Below are 12828 nucleotides of genomic sequence, written 5' to 3'. Positions count from 1 at the left end.
TGTGACACACACACGCACAGACAATTTAGTGGCACTTTAAGGCTCTTTGGGTAGTCCCCTGGTTTCTCTTAAATCATGCATTATAGTCACAAATGTAAATGAGCAAAGGTCCTGCAGAGCACTAAGAAGATCGTTGCCCCACACCTCAAAAGGTGTGCCCATCTGCAGTCCCAGCAGTGAGGCTAGGAGTCAGGAGGCAGCCCCAGCCTCAGGAACTGGTACCAGCATGCCCCTCGTGACCACCTCCTATGGGATTATCACCTTTCTCTATCACGAAGTTGCCGGTTGTCTGCTGAGCATATTTGCATTCAGGAAGTGTGTGGCTTCCCAGCACAGAGGCATTATTCTTTTGATACTGTGCACAGCATTGCTGTGAAAATGGAGCAATGGGATTGCAATACTCCCTCTGCACACTGGCAGGGGATTTAATATTAGGAACACATCTAAACCTGCAAAACTATTGCTGGGCAGTACAAATACTGCAAATAAAATCTGGTCAAGGTACATCGTGTCCCCATGGGAATGGAACCAAGGTGGCAAACAGAAAGGGTTCACTTTTTCGGATTTCGCTGGGGCAGCAACCAAGAACAGTCATGTGAGGACAAAGGAAAGGCACAAAATGTAGGTTTGAAAAATGCAAAAATCAAGGATGGCAATGGTAAGGACACTGAGAAAGGACAATTTAGTACAAAAGTCAAAGCAACAAGGAGGCTTTGGGAAATGTAGGAGAACTAAACGTGGCCAAATTGGGATTTGAGGGGAAATACAAGGATGTAAGGTCGGGTATGGGTGGTGGAGATATAGCTTGTCAGTGACTGAGTGGCTGCTCACCTGCGAAGCCTTGCAGGGACCCTGCATCTTCATACCGAGCTTAGGGGTGCTGTGGAGATTTCATGCACGGATGGCATGATGGGATCAGAGCCACTCCAAAGCTGTCACTCGGGTTGGCGGGGATGGCCTTGAGGCTGCAGCACCCCACAGGTTGCAAGGCACTGGCAATCTCGGTGACAATCATGGAAACATGAGCTGCATGTTTCCATATTCAGTCTTCAGCTGCTTCTCACCACGCGGCATCCTTTTGACATGTTTCCTGCCTCTGCATTCTAGTGCAATGAGTGCTGCAGGAACTCCACAGCACCTTGCCAGTGACCACATTTGAGGGCTGTGCTGTGTGTGGCAGCACCCTGGCCACTCTGTCACTGCTACAATACTTCAGCTAACAAGAAGGGTGTCCTCCAACTAGCCCCTGAAACCCTGTGGGACTCCAAGGACCTTAATGTGGGATAATTTGCAGGATATATAATAATACAGCTCATAGCCCTATCATTTCATATACAAAGTGTGGTGTGTTGATCTATCTGCTGATAAATGGTGAAATTACTTTCATAGCTGAATATCCACGTACCTCCCAAAAACACTAACTACCACCCGGTATCTGCTTCTTGCAAATCAGCACCTATGGGCAATTAAGGCAAGCCAAGGAAGAACCTTATTCACAAACAAGAGTGGGGGCCACATTGCAGGGGTAGCGATGGCTGTGCGCTTAACCACAGCATGTCCATGGGCAACATGAAGTCAGCTAGAAAAGACATTTTCTGCAAGTTTAACAGTTAGAATCATTTATGAATAATTGTTCTTTTATAATGTACTTAATACCAGAGATTGGTTTCCAAGCACGGGATCGGGATTCAAGCCTGTCTTGAGCTACGTTGTCTTGCTTCCAAGACAAACACGTTGCCCCTGAGCTATCTCACCCCACAAATTGACACCAACCACAAGGTAGACAATCCATCCTCCTCCAGGTCCCTGCAAAAAGCATCTAAACAATACATGCACACATCATCAAGTGAGCATTGGCAAATGTGTGAAGTGTAGGGCTGAAATGGATATCAGGTTGCAACATGCAGTTAGCAAGCTTGAAAAAAGAAGTTACCATCCTGAGCAGGGCGGTGGACATAGGGGTGGACTGGGAACCAAAAGAGGACATGGAAAGGATAATTAATAATTTTAAAATGATGGCCCTATATTACACATTTTCAGCAAGCCCAAACCTTTCCCTATGAGAACATTTGGAAATAAACTAGCTTACCACACCAGAGGCCAGGCATGCAGAGTTCTACCGGGAAATCTCCAGAGTTCTATGTAGGCCAGTCCACCCAAGCCATGGGTGAAGAGGCCTACCGGGAAATCTCCAGAGTTCCCTGTAGGCCAGTCCACCCAAGCCATGGGCGAAGAGGCCTACCAGGAAATCTCAAGAGTTCCCTGTAGGCCAGTCCACCCAAGCCCTAGGTGAAGAGGCCTATCGGGAAATCTCCAGAGTTCCCTGTAGGCCAGTCCACCCAAGCCCTGGGTGAAGAGGCGTACCGGGAAATCTCCAGAGTTCCTATAGGCCAGTCACCCCTGGGTGGACAATACAGAAGACTGATCCAGACATAAGACCCGACCAAAAAATGCACTGCATGTCAGAAGGGAACAAGGGGGAAGACATGACCGTTTTTCTTTAATAATTGATACCAAAACTATTTGCCATGCCTGTCAGGGGGGCTCCCTTCTAGGACCCAGCAGACTTAAAACTGGCAACCCGAGAGGCATCATCTTTCACTTCCTGAGGTTTACGCAGATTGCACCCATGTTCTGTGCTGCCAGTATCCTGGTCCCCTTAAAACTTTCAGGGAACACTATAAACTCTAAACTTGCAGAGAGAAAACAGCTCCTTTCCAAGTGTCCCACCATCAAATCGCTGATGATCAAATATGGCCGATTCAGGCCATCAGAAATCTGGTTTAAGCATGGTAGCATGACTTTCTTTTTCTGTGAGTCTGATGATCTGCAAAGGTACATCAATACCATGAGAAACTTAACCTATGAGACCATGCACACCATGAGTTGTGGATTACCGATGTAAAAATGATCGCTGATCTGGGGGGACGATGAATTGCTGCTAGCTTTCACCTGAAAAATACCCACTTTACTATTTTAAATGTTGATACTGACGACGGCCCAACATTTTGGGTGAACATTCTCCAAGTCATGTCATATTAAAAAAGACATTTATAAAATAATTGTTTTAGAGAGCAGTAGATAGACCCCTTCAAAATGTTATAATTTGACCAGCAGATACTTCTTCTGACTCCTTCCATAATATGTGGGGGTGGCCACATGGCAGGGATGCTCCTGGGAGCAGAGATACCAGCTGCCTTTCCTGGCAGTGACAATATAGGTGCTGGGGGATCAGAAGGAACAGATCGGGGGAGAGAGCCCCATAAGATTCCACCATTAAATGGTGGCCCCAAAGAACCGGATGCCAAGGGACTACTTCCAGCCCGGATTTATCAGAGTAAGAGGTCATCTTCTCAGGGCCCCACATTCAACCGCTTAATATGGTGGGGTTGGTGAGTGGGAGTGAAAGTGATGATAAATTTGTATTCCAAAATATGGGGACAGGGCCTCATCATGAGTTGGGCGGTATCCCTCCGGTATTACGGCCAGGATACCACCTGGGCTAATAGCTTTACTGTCACCCGGTCCGGCGCTATTAGCGCCAGATCAAAGGTTGGATGTAATGGATATTCCGCTAATTGCACCCGAAAATGGCTGCTAAATTGGCGCATTTACCCCCAGCATACTGCTGGGGGTACATTCTGCCAGACTCACGTTGGTAATAGAGTTACCGCCGCATTTAAGGGCTACGGCCCAACTCGTGATGATGCCCATGGTTTTTGGCAGTAGATGGCTCCCACCTCTTTAAGGTGAAAATCAAGCCGCTGGTTCCCAGTGAAAGCTCTGCAGATTGATATTAGTCAAGATAAGCTTCAACCGATGACCAGAATATGGTCCCCAAATGCTCGTTCTCTATGTACTTTGCTAACATAATTTCAGAAATTGCTACGGTGACATTATTGCTCAAAAAGTCTTTGCCTATTTTTATATTTAACTATGTGAACAATTGAGAGTTTGGACATATTAAGTCTACTTTTTGAGCAATAATGTACGGAAATAATGTGTGGTTTGCTTTAATGCATTCCATAATACTAACTATATTTAAAACAACATGCTGCCTACGGTGCTCAGAGGTGTCGCACAGCAGGCAACCGTTACAAATTATGCTCAAATGAATTTCTGAATCTTTGTCACAGTTTCAGTTTTGCCCACTAACAATACTTTTTACAATGGGCCTCATTCCGAGTTTGACGGCGTGGTGAAAAGGTGGTGGTAACGGAACCGCCAAATTCTGACTTTGAAGTTAAAGTGGAGGAAAAACCTCCAGCACTCTGCTGGAAGTATTTCCACCAGTTTACCTCCAGAACTTAGGTGAATTTATACTGGTGGAGTCACCACTGCCAGTCCTATAGGATTCCAAAATGGGTAATAACATGCCCTTGGATTGACCTCCATTTCCACTGTGTTATCCTGGCTGTAACGGTAACTCAGTTTCACGTAAATACCGCTGGTAAATCCACCAGACTCGGAGTGAGGCCCAATGTATTGATTGTTATTGAACATGTATTTACACTGCTGTCAAGAGTGCTTCCAAGTTTCGGTATTATTCCATGTTCATTTTGCATATTGCTTTAAAAATGCTATTAGGCCAGCGTATTCAGTTAAGCACAGTAAAAGTAAAATGTGCTTATAGCATGAAGACGTGTACAGAGTAAATGTGCCCTACCTATACATGTAGTTGAAGCAAGTACCAGGCAGTAGGTAGTGTTATTCTGTCGTCCCCCAACCCTCTGCCTCCACCGCATGATATAGCCACCCAATCTTATAGGCAAGTAATAATCAGTAAGAGGAGGGTAAGGATATAGGCATACCCTTTTGACAGGGGAGTGGCAAATTGGGACCCTCAAAAGGCCATATACCAATAAATGACAAAGGGATCGAAAGGGTTATAAAATAGACAAGATAAAAATTACAAGACCGAATAAAAAATAAAAAAAATGGTGTCCTAGAAAAGCAGCCTCCAATGGGGAAAAACAGTCTTGCTGCTGTCCTACTGCAGGCGTGGGCAAAGATAGATTGGCAGAAGAAAGAATGCGCTAAAAAATGAAATCCTTAAAAAAGTTAAAGGCAGTTTCTTCTCGTTTATTCGCCTTTTGTTAAAACAAAAACTGGCACTTGGCCATCACTGGCAAATAAATGCAACTGTAGGCAATATGACTGACTTCTTGGTGATAGACCCCAGACTAACCCGAGGAAGACCTAGCAGGGCAGAAAGTCTGCAAACCCAGATTGAGACATTCGTCCCAGTGCCCCTGGAAAATAGAGGGACACAACATTTTAGGCATGTAAACTTCTCTGCCTCGATAGTTCCATTTCATCGCCCACTCTCCTAAAAATAAATATCCACCAGTCTTCTGGTTTGTATACCGTTTTCATCTAATTGTCATTGGTTTGTCATATATGACCATTATGTGCTTTGTAAACTTGCTTAAAATATCAGTACGAAGTTGTTGGTGGGGGAAAAACACTGTGGGGCTGAGGTTTTATATGTTCCGCTGTTGAATTTACTTTGGAAACATTTGGGGTAAGTTGTGTACTAGTGCTCGGTGAGCTAGCTTGGGGATAATGTGCATCACCAAAATGTCGGTCAGTGTCCCACAAACCTCTCCAGAGATTTGTCCATAAAAGTTACAGGTCGTGCAGGAGAACACAATTGATGCCATGCAACGATAGGGCGGCAGATCCTACACAGAATGCTACAAAATGGCCACTGCCCTGCAGGAGTGTGGCGAGCCCCTAGTCAATCAGTGGGGCACGTTCAGGGGAGTTGCTAGGTCTGGAAAAGACCCGGGGCTAAGCTGATGTCGGAACTGTTGGGACTGGGGGCTAGCTAGCCTTTTGGCTGTAGCTCCTGAGATTCTATCCGGGGCTACAACCAAAAGATCAAGGGCTATAGCCCCCTTAGCACCTCCTAGCAACGCCTCTGGGCACGTTGAATGCTTATATACTCCATTTCCATCTCTAGGTTCTGCATGGGTGCTTGGGGAGCCATGAGGAGCAGTGGCATAGGGGTGTTTTAGAGATTTCCAGGGGCCGGCCTGCACTGGCAAAAGTGGCCCGTGAATATTCCACAGTGGTCCTGTGGGTCCACAGCAGTTCAATACTTTCTCTGCGCGTCCAGTGTCCAGAACGTATCTGCAACCCATCTCACCCATGCAAGTACCAGCCACCTGTGTTGGCAATACCGCTCCCCCCATACCTGCTCCACCTGAGGCACCCCTGGCTAATAACTAGAATGCCACTGATGCCATGCCTGCGACCGAAGCAGCCATGCCTAATGTTGTCCCTTCACTGTATTCAATGCTTGAGCCCCCTGTGGCACCCATGCTTAATGTTGACCCTGCACTGTATTCAAAGCCTGAGCCCCCGTGGCACCCATGCTTAATGTTGACCCTCCACTGTATTCAATGCCTGAGCCCCCTGTGGCACCCATGATTAATGTTGACCCTCCACTGTATTCAATGCCTGAGCCCCCTGTGGCACCCATGCTTAATTTTGGCCCTGCACTGTACTCAATGCCTGAGCCCCCTGTGGCACCCATGCTGAATGTTGACCCTCCACTGTATTCGATGCCTGAGCCCCCTGTGGCATCCATGATTAATGTTGGACCTGCACTGTACTCGATGCCTGAGCCCCCTGTGGCACCCATGCTTAATTTTGGCCCTGCACTGTACTCAATGCCTGAGCCCCCTGTGGCACCCATGCTTAATGTTGACCCTCCACTGTATTCAATGCCTGAGCCCCCTGTGGCACCCATGATTAATGTTGACCCTCCACTGTATTCAATGCCTGAGCCCCCTGTGGCACCCATGCTTAATTTTGGCCCTGCACTGTACTCAATGCCTGAGCCCCCTGTGGCACCCATGCTTAATGTTGACCCTTCACTGTATTCGATGCCTGAGCCCCCTGTCGCATCCATGATTAATGTTGGACCTGCACTGTACTCGATGCCTGAGCCCTCTAAGGCGCCCACAGCCTCACTGTCTAAAGTGAGTGATATTTCACGGCTGGGGCCATCCACTACACCAGCCCTGCTACCTGCCTCCAAACCCTCAACGACCCACACTCTTAGCTGTGCCTTGATCAAAGCACGCTCAGTACCTGCCCATGCCCTTGACATAAATGACCTCATCGTCAAGGACAACCTAGACCTCTTAATAATTACTGAGACCTGGCTTAATGAAAGCTGAGGCCCGGCACTAGCTCTTACCATCCCCCCGGGGTACTCGATCTTCAGAAAAGACCGTACCCCCCAGAGAGTGGGAGGTGTGGCTCTCCTTGCGAGGGAAAACCTTTCTATCAGAGAAGCAGAAGGGCAACTTGATCTCAATTGTGACTACCTCCCCTTGAAAATCAATGTCTCCCACAATTGCACCATAGCTGTGCACATTGTCTACAGACCCCCTGGTCCCAACACAGACTTTCAGGACACCCTCATCTTCTCATGTTCTGACAACATCAATAAAACATCTCAAGTCATTCTTCTGGGAGATCTAAACCTAGGGCTCAATCATCCTAAGGACCCCCACGCCAAATCCCTCAAGAAATCCCAATCCACCTTCGGCTTCTCGCAATCTATCCTCGAACCGACCCACATCACAGGGCATACACTCGACTGGATCAGCCATCATAACTGTTCCATCCAAATCACCGCCAATTCTCCTATCCCATGGTCTGACCATCACTCTATTCAATTCAACCTCATCACGAAGAAAGGGCCACCTAAGCTCATCTCCCATTTCCAGCAGCCTTCGCAAGCAGCTCACACCAATTGATAGGTGAATAATTAGCACCGTTCCTCCTTATCCCTGCCCTGCAGGCCCCATTTACCAAAAACCCAGAAACCATAGCCAACACCTTTAAAGAGGTCATCACCCAAACAGTGATGCAAATGCAAATAAATAAAATAAATTCCGGGGCCACTTAACTTAGCCGAAGTCTGCATTCTCTAAATGGTAGCTTTCTGTCTCAGTAGCATATTTTCTGTAGCCAACTATGTTGTGGTTTTGAATAATCCATGCTGCGTTTCTCGTCAGGGCCCGCCTGGTTCATTTGATTTCCTTCTCTTGATGATGGCGGACATCCGGAATGACATCGCGGAACTTCAGGAAAAAGTGTTTGGACACAGGACACATTCCTCGACGGAGGAGTTCCCCTTCCCGGGGGAATTTACGAACTATCAAGATACAGTAGATTTTGGATCCGGAGAAGATGTCAAAAAAAGAACTTTGCCAAAAGACTCTCGAACAGATAAAAAAAATCAGCACTAATTTGGTTTTCTACAGCAAACTATATTTTCAAAGATGTACAATATATATAAGAAATGCACTGATGAATGTAAAATATGTATATTATTTTCCAGTATTGGCTTATTGCAATGTATGATGCTTTGGCATTCTCTGTGTATCATATTGTATCATATTGTCTGTCCATGCTTTGGGTAATCTAGGAGGAAAGAGAAAATAAGCTCATCATGTTGGACCATTCCTGCTTAAATGTTAGGTTCCTTGTATATTGTCTAAAGAGCACATTCTACCCAAGACACTGGGTTGGTCTTACCTTTAAAGTGCTCTGCATTCCATTATATGCTAAAGTTCATTGTTCAATTTCTACATTTCATTTCATTTTAAAGTCCATGAGACTCCACGAAAGAAAAAAATAAAAGAAACAAGTCTGTGAAAATGTTCAATTAATTATGTAGTCTGACAAAAATCTCAAATGGAAAATGTTGATTGTGAAAACGTAGATCACATATATACTCAACATTAGAAATAGTCTGAAGTCGAAAAAGGGAAAATCCAAATATTAAAAAACGAATTTTTGAACGTCTATATAACAAAAACAACACACCATCACCATCAACTCACACACTTTTTGTGGGTGTTACCCACCAAACCCTTTACCCGGTCATAAACTTAAATGCCCTCTTACCTGCCAAAAACAATTACCCCATTTTCACCCACCCTGGGGCCTCAAAAGGTTGAGAGTTATGCAATACACCTGCACCTATTTGTGGAGATTGGGAAAGCTCACAGTGTGTCCCAAGGCGGAGTCAGTAGCCAGGAAGTGCACTCACATGCCAAGATATCAGCGCCGGAACCTACAATCTTTTGATTGCGAAGGATCATTTTCAGCAATCTCTGGAAGGTTGGATGTTGCACAGTAACCTGGAGCCTGGGTGGAGGGGTGCATTCCATAGCAAAAACCCAATCCCAGTAAATGATCCGCTCATCATTGGAGGTTACATTTCAGTGCAATCAACTTGACTGAGTTCTGGAACACTAAAGGTGTGGCTGTGTCTGACACGCCCTTTTATTACCCATTCAGGGCATGGTAGACTGGGCATACGATTTTACAATGAATCCTTCGTGTACATGCTTCCAAAGCCTATTTAAAGCAGGCGTAGCATGATAGCTACACTCCCGTCCAAAGGTGCCTGCTGCCTGGTTTTGCACTGGCTGGAGTGATTTACGAGATTGGCTAGGAGACGCTAAAGATGGCAATGTAGTAATGGGTGAATCATCAGTCAGATACGGCTCATCACTGAGGTTTTTTGCGCCTTGTTTCGGAATACGGAATATGGTGAGATGGCTCTGGCCACCTATGTTGTCCCTTCTGTAAGCCCCCATAAATATTTATTTTCGCCTGGATCTAAAACCATAACCCATAGTCCAAAAATCGACACCCTACCATGCCCTTTTGCCAGGCAGTTTTTGTAAATGTGAATTCAATAAAAACACAATGCATAATATATTTGTTTTAAAGTTTGGATTCTATTTGACCTTTCTATAAACAATTATTTCTACAGTGTATCCACTACTTTTCTTAATGTGATATTTAGTACTTACTAAAAAGTATGCATTCTAAAAACCATAACAACTCCCAAACGAATGAATGTTATATTTATAGAATGTTATAATACTTTGATTTTGCTCCACAGCAGGATTTATTCAATATGAGTTATGAAGATTAAGTTTTTTTCAAGTTGATAGCAGAGCTACTTACATTTCTAGGTAAAGCAATTGCCTACATAAAATTTAAATACCTTAGTGGCCTTTAAATAGCTAACAAACGTTTTGTATATGCTCCACAGTTATGGAGAAATATTCGCTTTGATCTAGGGAGTGGAAAATAGAAACCAGATAATATTACATTTCTCAATAATGTGTTTTTCAGAACGGCCCGAATGTCTGACGTGTAGGCGTACATTGACTTGTGTGTATGGGATTCAAAAAGCAGAAACCTAGCTGAGAAGCCAGGGAAGTGCACACTAGCTCTACAGGTCGGGCAAGCCACCTGGGGCGCCATGCCACTGTTCATCACAGAGATGTGTATAATCTCCTTTATAAATCTACCAACATACTAACACACACCAAGATGGCTGCCTTCCTCATGAATTAGAATTTTAAAACAACTAGTCCGTTGCTAATTGCAGGATTCGAAACGATGGCTGAATGCATCGGTCCCTCCAACTGCCTGCTATCCTTCCATTGTATCTGACCTCTCTATGTACAGCAGTCTGTTGTGTATCTGCTTGGTTTGTGTGATACGAAGACCACACATACACACTCACACACACAGAAAGCATGTGTTAGGGAACAGAGGCAAATTAAATACATCCTGTGTAATTACAGTCAAGCTAAAGCATATTTATCTGTTAGTCTGCTCAACCAATAGAATCAGGTATTCACGCAGGCTTGCCAAGGTGAGGAACGTACCAATAATATAGCAGGACACATATTAATGCAAACTACAAAAAAGCAGATTGTGGTTACATTCTGTCTCAAGCACACATTCGTCTGTTTGATCAATATTTAGTATATTTTAAGAAACATACTTTGTTTATATATTTAAAACAATGTGTATGTTTTAAACTGTAATTGTCCCGCATATTGAGGACACATCAAGCATCATTATGCAACACTGTTCAGTGAACATTAACATGTTGTGCCCAGTGCCGGTTATAGTGCCAGCTGCGTTAATATTCACTATTCCATATTACATACGAAACAGAGGGAGCAGGGAGGCAGGCGCACCACGTCACTTCCACAATGTATGGCTGGAGTCCACCGGTCCCCATTCCCAGGTGGAGTGGACTCGTGACATCTGTAAAGGTTGGGCTTGGAGCATCTAGACTCATAAGAGCATTCAATGGCCTCCTTTCACAGTGGGACCGATTTATATATAGGGAGAAGCACTGATGCCCAGCACGTATTCTGTAAAACGCAAAAAGGGGGGGGAAGACCCCAAACAAATGCATCAGTGAAATGAGGTCCACCAGCTCAGTCTGTAAGGCACAACTGTATGGGACGTACAAAAAAACACAAACAGGAGCGTGCATCCTACACACCCAATGTACCTTTTTGATCCTTTTTGTAATGAAATCGTCAAGCTAAGAACAAAATTGAATCCTGCCCCCAAGAAAGTGCCATTTAAGAAGAATTGTTGGCTCAAGCAGTTGTGTCTATGAATTGTTGATTTTCTTATCTCACTGGTGTGCGCCCTGGTAAGACTTACAGATCGGAAGATGGACGCTAACTTGACTGGACACTCACACATAGACGTAGTTGAATGGGCTTCAGCTGATCAATAGTTACCCTTTTGAAAATGTAGCCTGTACTTCATTCTTCACCAAACTGAGATGCATGTACAACAGAGCAAGATTCTGCTAGAGATGTTTTGGACTACCAATCCCATGGTCCCCATCACCCATACTAACGGGGACGCTGGTTAGGGCTGATGGGGATTGTAGTCCAAGACACCTGGGGAGCTAAATATTGCAGACACCTGTTAATAAAGTCCAATAACATGCATTCTGTTATGCCCCATGCATGGGAGTACGCTGATTCATATAGAGATCTTGCGTGCGGGAGGAGGGATTATTTGCCGGTGCAAGCCATCCACCTCCATACATGTGTGTCGTGCATTATGGTGTTTGTATACGCATTAGACAACTTCACCCACATTGGAGATGGATAGTATTTGGGGTAAAGGCCCTTCAAGGGCACATCAGCAAATGCTATGTTGACGTATCCAACTCTGCTCCACGGCTTGGAAAGCACTCCTTTGCAGGAGCAGTTCCATTTGGGGCAGGTCAGTGTGGCGTGTGCTGACTTCAGCAGGGAGAGATTGGACAAAGGGTGAAGCGTCTCAGGGAGAGATTGGACACAGGGTGAAGAGTCTCAGGGAGAGATTGGACACAGGGTGAAGAGACGCAGGGAGAGATTGGACACAGGGTGAAGAGTCTCAGGGAGGGATTGGACACAGGGTTAAGAGTCTCGGACACAAGGTGAAGAGACGCAAGGAGAGATTGGACACAGGGTGAAGAGACGCAGGGAGAGATTGGACACAGGGTGAAGAAACGCAAGGAAAGATTGGACACAGGGTGAAGAGTCTCAGGGAGAGATTGGACACTGGGCGAAGAGTCTCAAGGAGAGATTGGACACAGGGTGAAGGGACGCAGGGAGAGATTGGACACAGGGTGAAGAGACGCAAGGAGAAATTGGACACAGGGTGAAGAGTCTCAGGGAGAGATTGGACACTGGGCGAAGAGTCTCAGGGAGAGATTGGACACGGAGATTGGACACGGGGTGTAGAGGCTCAGGGAGAGATTGGACACAGGGTGAAGAGTCTCAGGGAGAGATTGGACACGGGGTGAAGAGTCTCAGGGAGAGATTGGACACATGGTGAAGAGTCCCACGGAGAGATTGGACACAGGGTGAAGAGTCTCAGGGAGAGATTGGACACAGGGTGAAGAGACGCAGGGAGAGATTGGACACATGGTGAAGAGACGCAGGGAGAGATTGGACACAGGGTGAAGAGACGCAG

General features: G+C 45.6%; 1 protein-coding gene across 1 annotated transcript in view; it reads left to right on the top strand.

Annotated features, from left to right (window-relative positions):
* Nucleotides 1–9751, top strand: part of CCBE1 (collagen and calcium binding EGF domains 1) — a 943425-nt gene extending 933674 nt beyond the window's left edge. Inside the window, exon 11 of the mRNA XM_069627071.1 lies at nt 8037–9751. Within this exon, the coding sequence (XP_069483172.1) occupies nt 8037–8270 (234 nt within the window). The 3' untranslated portion in view covers nt 8271–9751. The remainder of the gene's footprint in view (nt 1–8036) is intronic.
* The last annotated feature ends 3077 nt before the right edge of the window (nt 9752–12828 follow it).

The sequence above is a fragment of the Ambystoma mexicanum genome, chromosome 6p (genome assembly GCF_040938575.1).
Source record: "Ambystoma mexicanum isolate Mex_15411 chromosome 6p, UKY_AmexF1_1, whole genome shotgun sequence".
In the NCBI taxonomy this organism is placed as follows: Eukaryota; Metazoa; Chordata; class Amphibia; order Caudata; family Ambystomatidae; genus Ambystoma; species Ambystoma mexicanum.
This window is presented reverse-complemented; position numbering and strand designations above follow the sequence as displayed.